General features: G+C 50.6%; 5 protein-coding genes across 5 annotated transcripts; 3 read left to right on the top strand and 2 right to left on the bottom strand.

Annotated features, from left to right (window-relative positions):
- Positions 1-690: 690 nt before the first annotated feature.
- On the bottom strand, positions 691-2,041 carry BO66DRAFT_334055 (uncharacterized protein; the record flags this gene model as incomplete). Its single annotated transcript, XM_025644194.1, has 6 exons — positions 691-1,021; positions 1,094-1,566; positions 1,619-1,686; positions 1,737-1,773; positions 1,828-1,847; positions 1,900-2,041. 6 exons carry the CDS (start codon positions 2,039-2,041, stop codon positions 691-693), a joined length of 1,071 nt encoding a protein of 356 aa, XP_025499231.1.
- A 2,329-nt stretch (positions 2,042-4,370) lies between these two features.
- BO66DRAFT_333906 (alkene reductase) lies at positions 4,371-5,784 on the top strand (the record flags this gene model as incomplete). Its single annotated transcript, XM_025644186.1, has 3 exons — positions 4,371-4,628; positions 4,696-5,331; positions 5,425-5,784. 3 exons carry the CDS (start codon positions 4,371-4,373, stop codon positions 5,782-5,784), a joined length of 1,254 nt encoding a protein of 417 aa, XP_025499230.1.
- Positions 5,785-7,162: 1,378 nt separating this feature from the next.
- On the top strand, positions 7,163-7,988 carry BO66DRAFT_212547 (uncharacterized protein). The gene has a single exon (XM_025642603.1). The coding sequence runs from the start codon at positions 7,315-7,317 to the stop codon at positions 7,873-7,875; it is 561 nt and encodes a 186-aa protein (XP_025499229.1). The 5' UTR covers positions 7,163-7,314; the 3' UTR covers positions 7,876-7,988.
- Positions 7,989-8,797: 809 nt separating this feature from the next.
- Positions 8,798-10,545, top strand: erg4A (c-24(28) sterol reductase). The gene is made up of 5 exons (XM_025648229.1): positions 8,798-8,834; positions 8,899-9,732; positions 9,781-10,112; positions 10,165-10,382; positions 10,434-10,545. The coding sequence occupies exons 1-5, from the start codon at positions 8,809-8,811 to the stop codon at positions 10,443-10,445; spliced, it is 1,422 nt and encodes a 473-aa protein (XP_025499228.1). The 5' UTR covers positions 8,798-8,808; the 3' UTR covers positions 10,446-10,545.
- Positions 10,546-12,862, bottom strand: BO66DRAFT_359102 (transcription factor domain-containing protein; the record flags this gene model as incomplete). Its single annotated transcript, XM_025644962.1, has 8 exons — positions 12,803-12,862; positions 12,722-12,745; positions 12,545-12,663; positions 12,111-12,493; positions 11,764-12,059; positions 11,284-11,718; positions 10,997-11,232; positions 10,546-10,948 (listed from the first exon to the last, which is right to left on the bottom strand). Coding segments are annotated over exons 1-8 (1,944 nt in total), but the record flags the coding sequence as incomplete, so codon positions are not given.
- Between the last annotated feature and the right edge of the window lie 288 nt (positions 12,863-13,150).

Below are 13,150 nucleotides of genomic sequence, written 5' to 3'. Positions count from 1 at the left end.
CTCGGTCAAGGTTACTACCGTAGGTAGTTGTAACGTCACGCTCGCTCATGCTTGCAGGGTGTGACAGATAGATAATCGGAACGGGTTGGTATTGTGAATGACCCGGTGTTGGCGCTTGGACTTTGTCTGACTGGAAGTGAGGATGCTTGAGACCTAGGATTTCACCCAAGGCTTGTTTTTGCTTGGTAAAGCTTGGTTAGAAGTGTCAAGATAAGACATGGCTCTTGTGTCAGTGAATCACGCAAGTCCTGCAGCAAGGATATCTGAGTCAACGAATGGGTCTAGCATGGATGTTTTGGGGAGCTAATTTGTTGATGATTAGCAGAAGCGGTAAGGTGGTCATTAGGTAGGTAGTGGTGTTAATGATAAAGTACGGAGTACTCCGTACCTAGTAATAGGTAGGTAGTTGCAGTGGAGAGTCATGTGAGCGGGCGATGGGTTGGTTGTTTTCTTCAGGTTTGGTGGTGTTCTTCAAGGTTGCCCGTCTTCTGCTCTTCCTGCTTGTATGCCCAGCTAGGGGTCCATGGAAGTATTTGCTCATCATTATAGCTAGTCTAATTATACATGTCCAAGCCAAGCCTCCACCCAGAATCATGACTACAAAAAGAATATTAGTCTCGTTAAGCACGGCCAGTGGTATATCCCATAACATAGAAAAAGAAAACGAAAGTAAACCCAAATGACTCCAACCTAGTGTTCCCTATCTGCCACGACCTCAACTGTCTGTGATACGTCAACCGTCTTATGAATACCGCCTGTTTCCGCACTGGAGGCAACATCAAGCCCACCAGCAAAAGAAATAAGGTGACTTTGGTCCGAAGCAGATTCGAGTCCATCGGCTCGACGTGACGTGCCCATAGAAAACCGTTTACTGCCTCCGTTCTTCATCTTACTCAGTTGCAAGGATGAGGTGGGCTCGTAACGGTCGGAACTGTAATAGCCCTTCTTGCGGAGCTTGTTGACGAGAATGTTGATAGTGGGGAGGCAAGCGCATATCAGGGCGACCCCACCCTCCGCATTGCTGTTTACCAGTCAGTCAGGCTGAATGCTTCAGACCATTGAAAGCCCATATGAGCGGGAATTGAAGCCTTACCCAGACAGAATGACACAAATAAATACAATAGTCATATCTCTTGAGCTGCCTTCTCTGACCACCAGAACCAAACGGTACAGACTGAACGCTGTGGCCAGTCCACCAGCTGAAAGCATACCAATGACTCGCATTTTCTTGCTGCGGGACATTTGCAAGGACCACGTCAAGGGAAGAGGCAGGATAAGGATGATCAGGTCGGAGACAACACTGATGACTGAGTCGGCGATGAGTGCGGCTTGTTGGTCCATACATTTGGACTTGGGGCTACCCGTCCAGTATCCTGGGATAGGGTCGCACATCCGGATTTTCACAATCTCGGCGATTATATAGTAGACACACAGACAGCCCAGAAAGAAGTAGATCATGAGAATTTTGGTGCGATACGGAGCGAAGATGCGAGTTAAGATGGAAAGGAGAGCGACTTTGACCAGCAGGGCCATGGGGCAGTAAAGGACGGTGGCGACATAGCAGAACTGAGAGATGGAGGTCAGAAATCGGAAGTTATTGAGGCTCAGTTCAATATACCTTGCGGAAAAGGACTTGGTGTGCAGTCGAAACATCATCAATGTGGTACCCTCCCCCGTATTTTCCCACTGAATGCTGCGTCAGTCGATTGCAGTGCGATGGGCTCTGAAGGGCTCACCTATAATCGAGACGGAACAGTACCCCATGAACAAAATCTAATAAGGCGTTAATCCTCATCCAAACACTCCAGCTTTTCAGGTCAGCCGTACCCATGCCGCGAGACAAGACCCTGGGAAATGTTAACAATCTGAAGAAAGCGATTTGTAACTCTTTTAACGTACAGTCTTCCACTCCCACCCATTGCTTGTAGTATGTACGAATCGAGAACCGCAGAATTACAAAGACACTGACGATAGGGATACACAAGCACTGCGTGACGAAGTTGATGGTGTTCAAGACATCTTTTGGATCGTTCACAGTCATGACGCCTGGGGTAAGAGGAATAATAGCGAATGAATCCCCAGAGGTCGAGACAGCATTGACAAAAAGGATTCAGAACCCCATCGCACGTTCGGTGGGGGAGCCAGTCTCATTTGTATTATAGATAAAAAGGCGAGTCCCAGGCTCCCAGCTCCATCGTCCGAGTGTCATTGCGCCTAGTCTTTCTCCCAGGGACAAGCACTGATGAAGCCCACCGTGGCGACTCTGATAGGCGCCAGGCGAGTTTCTAGAGAAGCTCAAGTTTGGGTCGGAAGATGGGAAAAGGAAGCCGAGTCGAATGGCCTCCAGTCACAGTGTGAACAGCATTCGAACCGTCGACTTTATCGACCCACTCAGTCGCGATTGAGAAAACGTAAAGGAAAACCTTAAGCTGACAGGGCAGAATGCCAGGGGTAGGATTCGAGAAAGGGAGACTGAGAGGCTGGAGAGTTGAAGCCAGCTGGTTGGTCACTGGGTCAAGGGACTCGAGACTTGAGAGATTGTGTAGGTAGAGCCTCCACAGCAGATCGATTGTGATAGGTGCAGAAAATGAATATCCATCTTGATTTGCTGGTTTGGGAAAAAGATGAACAAGAAATCTGAAGAGGAGAACGAGCGGATCGGATGCAGTGCCTGTACGTAGTCTGAACGAAGGAGTACGTAGAAGGAAAAGGACGGGTCAGATCGCCGTGAACACGAGGTCGTAATGACGATTGTTGTTGTGGGTGCTGTCAAATACCTGATCCAGAAGGCAACACACTTTTAGGTAGTGTCTACGGTACCCATTCAATCCAGCTACATCTTCGACTCTCTCTACTATACAACTCATCTCCTATTTCCAGTGTCCTCAAATTAGCAGAGACAGAATTTTCGCTCGCATCTGACATCGACATCCGAACTTCCGATTTTTCCAGCCGCAGGCTAATCTAATTGGTTTAGATTAATTTTCCTGTTCATCCTCCGGAGATCATTCATCCTTCAGCCCCGTGAGAGCCCGCGATGTTACAGTTTAGGGGAAATGCAAGCGGCGCGACGACGACGGTCTATTGGCAACGCCACCACTACTGAGGAATCGGTGCGAATAGCTTTGCACACTACCGCATCGGCGCATTTGACGCGACGTCCATGGCGCAAATAAACAATCTCTAGAGTTTCGCCACTCAAACAACATATGCAAGCGTCAATCATGGGGTGAACGTCCAGCCGCGCTAGGATGGTTCATTATTTGGTTGAGTTGGGTCCTCTGGAACAGTCGTTGGTCGGACTTGACCAGTGAGGTCCTTTCATACACTGTGGAATAGAAGGTGTTTCAGTCTTTCGGGGGTGCCACAAGGGAAGATTTGCTGCGTTCCGAGTACGCAGCAGGCAGAAAGTGTCAATGGGTCAGTTCATCAATCTGGTGGACTTGGCTGAGACGCCGACGCGTGCTCGAAAAAGCCCTAAAGCGACTAAATGCGTGCCAAGCCGATCGGGCCTGGTTTTTGACTTTCGCTTCTGGCCGAGAAGTGGAGATTTCACCTCGGCTCAGTCGGGAATGGCTGGAGTGAGGCGGTCGGTGGTTGGCGTTTCCGCTGCCAGGGTCAAAGGGGTGGATGGGTGATTGTGTGTTTACGTACCAGGCATATGGGTGACGGTAGGTGCTGGTAACGTTACCGCGGGCAAGGCAGGGATGTCGACAGTCGTCGACTGCACGGTTGACGCACATGGATCTATATGTCAGATCATTATTGACATTGTTCCCTCCTCCACTTTCCCAAGCTCTCATATCCACACAAACATCAACATCACAATCTTCATGGAGCACAACAAGAAGACGCCATCAACAAAACAGATCGTCGTTAATCACCCACCGTCCCCTCCTCGGCCAGCCGGAAACACGGGTCAGTGGCCTAGCAGACAATTCGCTCCACTTCCCAAGGTTCAACCCGTGTCTCTCTCTCTCCATAATTTCTCGTGTCGTCTCTTCGTCGCTGGTTGGATATTCCCACACGACCCAAAGGTCCCAAACCTGTCAGGCTCCATCTGTCATGCCTGTTATGGAAATGGCATCTGTTGGTCCCCGTTTAATACCCCTCCATCGGGCCATGGCCGGACCAGCAACCAAAGAGGAGAGGGAAGCGGGCCTCGAGAGGAAGAGAAGTCCATGACCCAGCCGGTGGGATGAAAAGCCCACTGCGGTGGCCATTGCTGTCCACGGTTTCCCCAATCCTGCTCCCCTTTCTGAGAAACTGTGCCTTCGCAAGAACCACTGTTCATCTCTGCCTGCAGCCACTGCAGCCACTGCATCCATCGCACAGAACCTTAACCCACCGTGCACACAAATATAGCAGTCATGACTGGCGATCAGCTTCTTCGAGAACAGTCCAAGCTCTTCCAGCCCCTGGCCATCGCTAATGGCAAGATCCAACTCAGCCACCGAGTGGTGCATGCCCCTTTGACGCGCAACCGGGGCGAGCCTCTGAACCCGATCAGCACGCCTGAGAATCCCAATCGGATCTGGTATCCCGGACAATTGATAGTCGAGTACTATCGCCAACGCGCAACGCCAGGGGGGTTGATCATCTCCGAGGGCATCCCCCCATCGCTCGAGGTAATCAGATCCGACCCGAGCTTTTGCCTCTTTCGCCATGCGCATCGATGGCTAACCTCTCCGCCAGAGTAATGGCATGCCAGGTGTTCCCGGTCTCTTCACCGAGGAACAAGCCGCAGGATGGAAAGCTGTCGTTGAAGCTGTCCACGCCAAAGGCGGATACATTTACTGCCAGCTCTGGCACGCCGGCCGTGCCACAATCCCTCAGATGACTGGATCGCCCGCCGTCTGTCCCTCCGCCAGTGTCTGGGACTCGCCCACAGAATGTTATTCGCACCCCCCTGTGGGCTCGACCGAGCCAGTGCGCTACGCAGACCACCCACCCATCGAACTGAGCGTTCCCCACATCAAACAGACCATCCGGGACTATTGCGAGGCCGCTAAGACTGCAATGGAGATCGGATTCGACGGCGTCGAGGTCCACGGTGGCAATGGATATCTTCCTGAGCAGTTTCTGAGCTCGAACATCAACAAGCGTACCGATGCGTACGGTGGCAGTCCCGAGAAGCGTTGTCAGTTCGTCCTCGAGCTGATGAATGAGCTCGCACAGACGGTCGGCGAAGAGAACCTTGCCATCCGTCTCTCGCCTTTCGGCCTCTTCAACCAGGCGCGCGGCGAGCAGCGCATGGAGACCTGGATATTCCTATGCGAATCGCTAAAACAAGCGCTGCCCAACCTATCATATGTCAGCTTCATTGAGCCGGTCAGCATCCCCTCTCTCTCTTTGCCTTTCCCTGAAGGCAGCAGACCCCTCTCGCGAAGAGCTCCCCAGCTAACTCTTACGTTATGAATACAGCGATACGAACAAATCTTCTCCGTGGCCGAGAAAGATACCTTCCTCCAAAGCTGGGGTCTCTCCGACGTCGACCTCTCCTCCTTCCGGAAAATCTTCGGCTCCACACCGTTCTTCTCCGCTGGCGGATGGGATCAGACCAATTCTTGGAATGTGCTTGAGTCCGGTCGCTACGACGCCCTGCTGTATGGCCGCTACTTCACGAGCAACCCAGACCTGGTAGAGAGGCTGTACAAGGGGATCCCCTTCACACCGTACGACCGCAGTCGATTCTATGGGCCGTTCGAGGACAACAGTGTCTGCTATGTGGACTATAAGCCCGCCCATGAGCAGGACGAGGCTGAGATCCGTGGGAGGTTGTGAGAGAGACTTATTCTCGACCGATCAGTCGTCTCCTCCGACCTCTCGCAAAGTGTATTGGTTTGTGCTTTGTAGCGTTTCATTAACGAAGAATGATCATGATTTGAATATAAGTTTTTTTTCGCCTTGATGTCGCCTTCGACGAGTCAACCTATGATAGATTCCTGACCACTTGAGGTCTGGGCTTCGAGTTAACTTACTAGGTACTGAAGGAGCGAAGTGTATGAGGAGAAGAACGCCAGGCCTTGGTGCGTTGGCAAGAACGTGACGTGTGGTCTGAGACACGTGCTCGACGCGTCCACCCCAGTACCTTTCTACACCACCATACCATACTCTAGTTATCGAAAATCTCACCAAGAAAAACAAACAATTGTAGGTTGGTACTATGTAAGTATGCCCTCAAAACACGTGGCACATAATCCAATTCCCGACAAACACCTCTCAAAAAAAAAGCCCCCTTATCAATCAATCTTTTCCCCCGCCTCAGCTAGAAACACCACGATCATGCAATCCCAGGGCCCGCCTCCTGCACCGCATCCGCAATCCTTCCCACCCTCCGAAACACCACTAGATTAAAATCCCACAAAATCGATCTCCGAGTTTCCCCCGTCTTTCGAGAGTATTTCTCTCGATCGGAGCCGATATCCAGGGTCCGGTAGAAGGTAACAAAGCCCCTGACTCAGGTACATTCCGGAGTGTATCGGGTTTCGGATCTTTGAGAGGGGCGGAGAGTCAGATGAATTAATATATTTGGGACGGGGGGCCTGAGTCATGTTTTCCATACTGGAAAGGGGGTCTCTGGTTTGAGTAGATTCAGTCAGGGTCACGATTTTGAGCAGTATAGTCTAGTAATTGCAGTTTGAATTGTGGTATACATGAACCTTTCTTTGGTGGTTCGGGGTTTCCGGGGCAGGGGATCGATTGTTAGTGCTTGTTCTTGGAGTTGCGTCGGTCGCGGTGGAGCGGGGGCTGGATATGGGGGTTTGTTGGATTCTCTGATAACAACTAGACTAACTGACCGGTCTACTTCCTTGACTACAGGCGAGGATCGAGGCTATGAGTGTACAGTTGCTCTGCCAGACGGGGATATAGTCCTTGAGGGGGCATCAGCGACCGGAGCATCGGTTGGTAGGCAGGTCGGGACAAGAAATGAGACTGGGCTGAATCAAAAAGACTTGCGGCTAGGGACATCCACTATAACCAGAAATCCTCCATCGACCTTCGAATGAATCTCGCAAAGTGAAGAAACTCATGTCTCATATACAGCATCAGCACGAACAACAATAAGAACAACCAGAACTCAAAAAAAAAATACCTCCCTCGGATCCAAGCCAGTGTCATACAACCCAACATGCAACCAACCACGATGTCTTCCACTCATAATTCAAGAAACGGATATCAAAACCACCACGAACGAGCAAACTATATTCCTCAAGGAATCAGCAACTTCCCTTCTCTTTTTCCGTTACACTATACTCAGACTTATCCACTCACCTTCTGACAGTTTCTCAGTCAAACCCCCTCCGTCCCCGCATGAGCCTGCACCGGATAGAACACCGGCTCGGGCCTCTTCATCGTCGAGTCGTCGGCGGTCGTTTGATGGTAGTACGGCGACTGCCCGTACTGCGCCGCCACCGCCTGCTGCGTCTGATACTGCACGTATTGCTGCTGTTGCTGAAACTGCTGGGCGCGGATCGCATCCTCCTTCTTCTCGCGCTTGCGGTCCCGTCGATACTTGATGAGGAAGTAAATGACGCATCCGACGAAGATGCAGAAGAGGATGGGAATGATGATGACCTTGCCGATGATCTTGGCGACGCCCATGATGTGGACTGGTCCCAGGTGCTGTCCCGGGCTGGTTGGGTACAGATGGCTTTAAAGGTTGTTTATATGGATCTGATGATCAAAATGGCTGACGTGCGCAGAGGCTCGGAGTTGTGCTTGTGCTCAGAGTTAGAGATGCATCCGCTCGGTCGGGGACACTGGTTATATCCCCTTTCCCTTGAGTCAACTCCAACTTCCATCGCTAGGCAATCATATTCTGGAGGCCTGGCAGGGATGGCTCTGGAGTCCGCCAACGAGATCGCATGCTAGTCTTGCTGCTGGGCGCTATACTCCAGGGTGTGATTCGACAGGTTCGATGTGGGTGAGGAGTGAGGGGAGCCAGACATCGACTATGCGGGCGATGGCTGATACATCACAGACGAGGCCCGTCACCTGCATATGAGACGCGTTGTGATCCCAGTGAGAAAGCTTAGCTTGGGGTGAATTGGGAAGATCCTGAGTGCAAGAGGTGAGCGGTTTTCATGTCGGACCAATCATGGGGGTCAGCTTGCCGCCGCGGGAGGGACAGCCCATGCAGAACCAAACCCATAGGGCTGTAGGGCCACGAATGATAGTTGAGAGAGACTGTGATAACCGTGACAAGCAATATTGGTGTCTGCCTGGATCATGGTCGGGCGGTTATGGAAAGAACTTGGAAGAGAGCTTGTGGCCAGTGTGGAGGCCGGATATTGGCTCGTGGAGATTTCCTTGTACTGGAGACAGAGGTCGTTCCTGCTATGCAATTAGATCACTCAAGCGAGGATCTATATTTGTACAACAGGCGATCCGTTCATGATAACAGGCAAAGACCGAAGACTGAAATTGAGAATCAGAATAGTTTCGTTGGTGCGCGACGGTCCCCCCTAGACACAATGGCGTGCATAACACCGTTGAGTATTCTGGAACGACACCAAAGAGACTGATGGGATAGTTCGGTCCCCAAAGCACTCTTTAACAAAGGTAGAGCAATGAGGACCCAATAGTCGCAAATTTCCATCGCTTGCCCCAGGAAGTGATCGGCAGCGACCAGGGCGGTCGTGGAGTCCGCGGGCTCCGCGGAGAACACGGAGGGCACGGAGAGAACGGAAAGCACGGAAAGCAAGCTCACAGTCAAGGACTATGGAAATGGTAGTAAATGGTTGAGTATAAATCTCAGGGGCTATTCTTGCCTTAAGCCCTGGTCGAATTATCACAAGCATCAAAATGTCCGCGATCAGCACTGCTGTCAGGTTCGTGCCATTCATTCATCCAAGCCGAATGAACGGTATACTGACTGACACTCACGGGTTACAGCCAACAGCCCGAAATTCATCGAGCTCGTCAAAGAACAGAACAATTCAAGTCGACCAGCATTTCCAATGAGGATGAACCGATCACTTTCGAATTCGGAGGTGCTCCAGGAGTTGCGCTTCTCATGATTGGCTTTCCACTCCTCATGTACTATATGTACATCGGGGCGACGTTCTATGACGGCCAACTTCCCTTGCCGAACCCCGAAGAATCACTTGCTGAATTTGGATCACATCTCTTCGACCTCGCCTACACACATGCCTTCCCTCATCGCAAAGCTTGGGCCATATACTGGACGTTTCTCGTTTTGGAAGGACTCGGATACCTCTATCTGCCCGGTGTGTATGGCAAGGGAAAGTGCCTGCCACACCTAAATGGCAAGCAACTCGATTATTATTGTTCAGCAGCCGCCTCCTGGTACGTCACCATCGTGGCTGCGCTGGCCTTGCATTTCACCGGGCTTTTCCCATTGACCACCCTCATCACCGAGTTTGGTCCCCTAATGTCCGTCGCCATTTGCTCGGGGTTTCTGGTTTCTATCGTCGCGTATGCCTCCGCCTTAATGAGGGGATGCCAGCATCGGATGACAGGATCGCATGTCTATGACTTCTTTATGGGAGCGGAGCTTAATCCCCGTTTGTTCCGATGGATTGACATGAAGATGTTCTTCGAGGTTCGCATTCCGTGGTACATACTGTTTTTGTTGACCTTGGGCACGGCATTGAAACAATGGGAAGAGCTCGGGTTCGTCTCGGGCGAGGTCGCTTTCCTGCTCATGGCACATTTCTTGTACGCGAATGCTTGTGCGAAAGGCGAAGAGCTGATCATCACTAGCTGGTAGGTGTTTCCAGAAGCTTCAGTACGGGCTGGGCTGATCGAGGCTAGGGACATGTATTATGAGAAATGGGGCTTCATGCTCATTTTCTGGAACCTCGCTGGTGTTCCTATGAGCTACTGCCATTGCACCCTGTATTTGGCGAACCACGACCCATCGATATATCGGTGGAATCCATCGATTGTGACTGCTTGGGCTGCTCTATATCTGTTCATGTACTGGGTATGGGACACATGCAACAGTCAAAAGAACATCTTTCGTGCTCAAGAGAGAGGTGTCTCTGTGACGCGCAGAACATTCCCACAGCTTCCATGGAGGGCTGTGAAGAACCCGGAGTCGATTCCAACCAAGACTGGAGACTCTATCTTGTGCAGCGGTTGGTGTAAGTCAATTCAACTACCGATAAGTTCGGAATGATGGCTGATTTATGGCAGATGGAATGGCCCGAAAGGTGCATTATACCTGTGACTGGTTTTTTGCCTTTTCATGGGGACTGATCACCGGTTTCAACTCACCATTCCCCTGGTTTTACTCCGTATTTTTCACCGTCATGATTATCCACCGTGCTCGTCGCGATATCGAACGCTGCCGGGAGAGATATGGAGAAGCATGGCGCGAGTACGAACGACGGGTTCCGTATTTGTTCATCCCAGTAAGTTGTTCCCACCCACTAAATGTTGACCTCCGACTGACAGCACAATAGTATGTCTTCTGAAGGGTGATTCCAGGATGAGGGAGAAAGGCGTCGAAGACGCGACCGTGGCGTGTGGACGCATATGTATAATAAGTCACATCTGAATAATTTAACTCATGTAATCTGAATTCAAGATATCCATCACCGATCGATTGGCGCCAATGAAGTCGTTCAAGAACATGGAAATGTCGGTCTGGCTCATAAGAGAATCAAAGGTGTTTTCTGGCCAGGAGACATCTGGGAAAGCAATGTTGGCCGCCCCGTGCGCGGCAGGCATGACAAGTGACCCATCCTGGTGACGCTCAATGCCGGACAATGTTTGTCGCGATTTGACTAGAACCTGAGCAGCCTTGACAAATGCTTCGCACACTGTATATAGATGCATTGAACCCCGCGATAGACCCTTGATGAGCTCCAAAGAGCTCACAGTGTCCTGCAGCAGGGCTAGATCCACCGCACTTGCGGTGGTGATTGCGTGGGTGAACACAATGACAAAAGGTGTAAAGGAAGGATAGAGCAATATCCTATACCTGGTAAGTCGAAATTGGCTTCTTAGGTATTAGAGAACGTACCAATTCACGTATTCAGTCTGTTTGTGGGTTTGCCGGCCACGAAAGTATGTAAAGCATTTGAGGTGACTGTGAAGCGCTAACGTAGCGATCTCGTAGCATCGCGATGAGATTGCCATGGCATCTCCTGGTCGAGTCTGGGCCCGATAGATGACAGTCAACACGGAGTAAGCGATGAAATCAGCACAAGCCGCAATGCCGTGCAGGGAGTCAGCATAAAGACCCAAGCTTACGTCGATCTGTGGGCACTGTTAGATATCAATCTTAACAAGACGGAGGCAAGTTTTTACCGTCAGCAATTTATCTCGAACCGCCTCTAAGTCTGAGGAAAGCTTTTCTATCGCTACAGCTCTCTGCTCATCGCCGGCCCGACAAGCAGACGTTGAGTATAGTTGATCATAGACCTTCCCTTGAATACTAGCAAACTCCATGCGAACAATACTCATCAAATCCCATGGACGTTGCTTTGGGTCTTCTGATGGCATGAAGAGATCGGCATCAATATCATGGTCTTGAAAGTGGGACGTCAGGCCGATGTTCAGAGAGATGTTCTTGTCAATCGTATATAGTGCCCAGAAGGCATGACGTTTAGCCTCTGCAATGGGTAGTGGGTCGTTTTTCAATGCTGTACGCCGATGTAGTCCCATGGTTTGGCACATATTGAAAGCTAACGATAAATATGTCCAGCACCGCTGAATGTCAAATTCCTCTTGTGATTTTGTTATCTGTACCAGTCAGACCAAGTCAAGCATGAAAATTGAGCTACTCACTCCAATCAGCAGTGCTTGTATCTTCTCCAAGGTTGGCTCAACCATGATGGCGGGTTCTCGGAGACCTGAGTCAAGCTGTTTTTCACATGTTTCCAGTGCTGATGATAAGTCATAACGCGCGAGGTCAGGGTCCTGTGCATGAAAATAGTCGCGTATTATGTAAAAGAAGAGCCCGTAAAACAGTGTATATGTTCCAGCAGGAACCGGATCGAGTGGAAAGTATATGGAGTGACAAAGAGTCTCTATACGAGATGCATCGATCCAAGACTGACTAACCAACGTGAACGGAGGTTGCGCTAACCTGCGTCAATTGCCAATCACGGGGAAGGAAGGAGGTACGAACAAACCTTTGACTTTCTTTACCACAGCGATGACCAACTCTACAGGAAGTAGTTGGTCTTTTGGCTGAGTGTTGGGCTGCGTCTGCCCATGCGTTACTGATGCGCGATGCCTATCGAGGCTGGTTTTGAGAGACGAAAGTGCTGCTGACACGTAATCGCCTAATTGTCCATTCTGAGAAGTGTCGACAGCAGAATAGGCAGCATCTCTAGCTACGAGGGTTTCATGATGGAAAGATGAGTGACCTTCGAATGGAGGTATCGTCGGTCCCGACGGAGTCGGCTCCCGGGCCGGCTTGACCGGGCTCGATGAGCTGGAAGACCGTGTTATGTTCTCGAGCGTCTTTTGAATCGTGGCAAGCTGTTCCTGCAAGGTAGAGAATCGGTGTTCACTATGAGACAAGTCAGCTTAGGCTGTCCATATTGAGCTCATAGCTTCATACTAGTCATTTGGTATATTGGTGCGAGGCGAGTCCGAAGCAGTCGATTGTCCCCCAACTGGTCTGCACGGTATCCCCAGCGTGCCACAGCTGGAACAGGGACTAGTCTTGTCGCATTTGATCTATTGTGCTGCTGTCAGGGATGGGCCATAAGTCTCATCTGTTTCAAGAGGAATATACCTTGCGAAGACGACAATTGTCGCACTATGAACGGTCAATTGCTATTTCACTTGTATTGAGCAGCGGGACGAGGATGCATACCGCGCGGGCCCGAAAGCTGCGGGCAGTTGTGGGAGTGCTAGCAGCCATACTCACAACAAATGGCTGGTGTTCCTTCAAGTGCTCATACAGCCCAGTACAGTCTTCGGGCAAGCATGAGATTATATGTCTGGTTGCAGAGAACAATTCCTGATTGACTTGCTAGTGTTGATGATATTAGATCTTTGGTGGTGGAAGGAAAGATCACGCTATACCTGATATGAAGATCCAAGTCACGTGTATATTGTGAACCATTCCGGACTAGCGCGACTCTGAGCGCTGTATTGTAAATTGCCTAAAATGGGCGATCGCCTGTTCTTCCACCATGTTGCATCACAACTCCCGGAGATT

The sequence above is a fragment of the Aspergillus aculeatinus genome, assembly GCF_003184765.1.
Source record: "Aspergillus aculeatinus CBS 121060 unplaced genomic scaffold BO66scaffold_64, whole genome shotgun sequence".
In the NCBI taxonomy this organism is placed as follows: Eukaryota; Fungi; Ascomycota; class Eurotiomycetes; order Eurotiales; family Aspergillaceae; genus Aspergillus; species Aspergillus aculeatinus.
This window is presented reverse-complemented; position numbering and strand designations above follow the sequence as displayed.

Coding starts and splice junctions, on each gene's coding strand:
- BO66DRAFT_212547 (XM_025642603.1), top strand. CDS start 7,315: ATGAGCCTGCACCGGATAGAACACCGGCTCGGGCCTCTTCATCGTCGA.
- erg4A (XM_025648229.1), top strand. CDS start 8,809: ATGTCCGCGATCAGCACTGCTGTCAG. Junction 8,835..8,898: donor GCGATCAGCACTGCTGTCAG/GTTCGTGCCATT, acceptor CACGGGTTACAG/CCAACAGCCCGAAATTCATC. Junction 10,113..10,164: donor TATCTTGTGCAGCGGTTGGT/GTAAGTCAATTC, acceptor GATTTATGGCAG/ATGGAATGGCCCGAAAGGTG.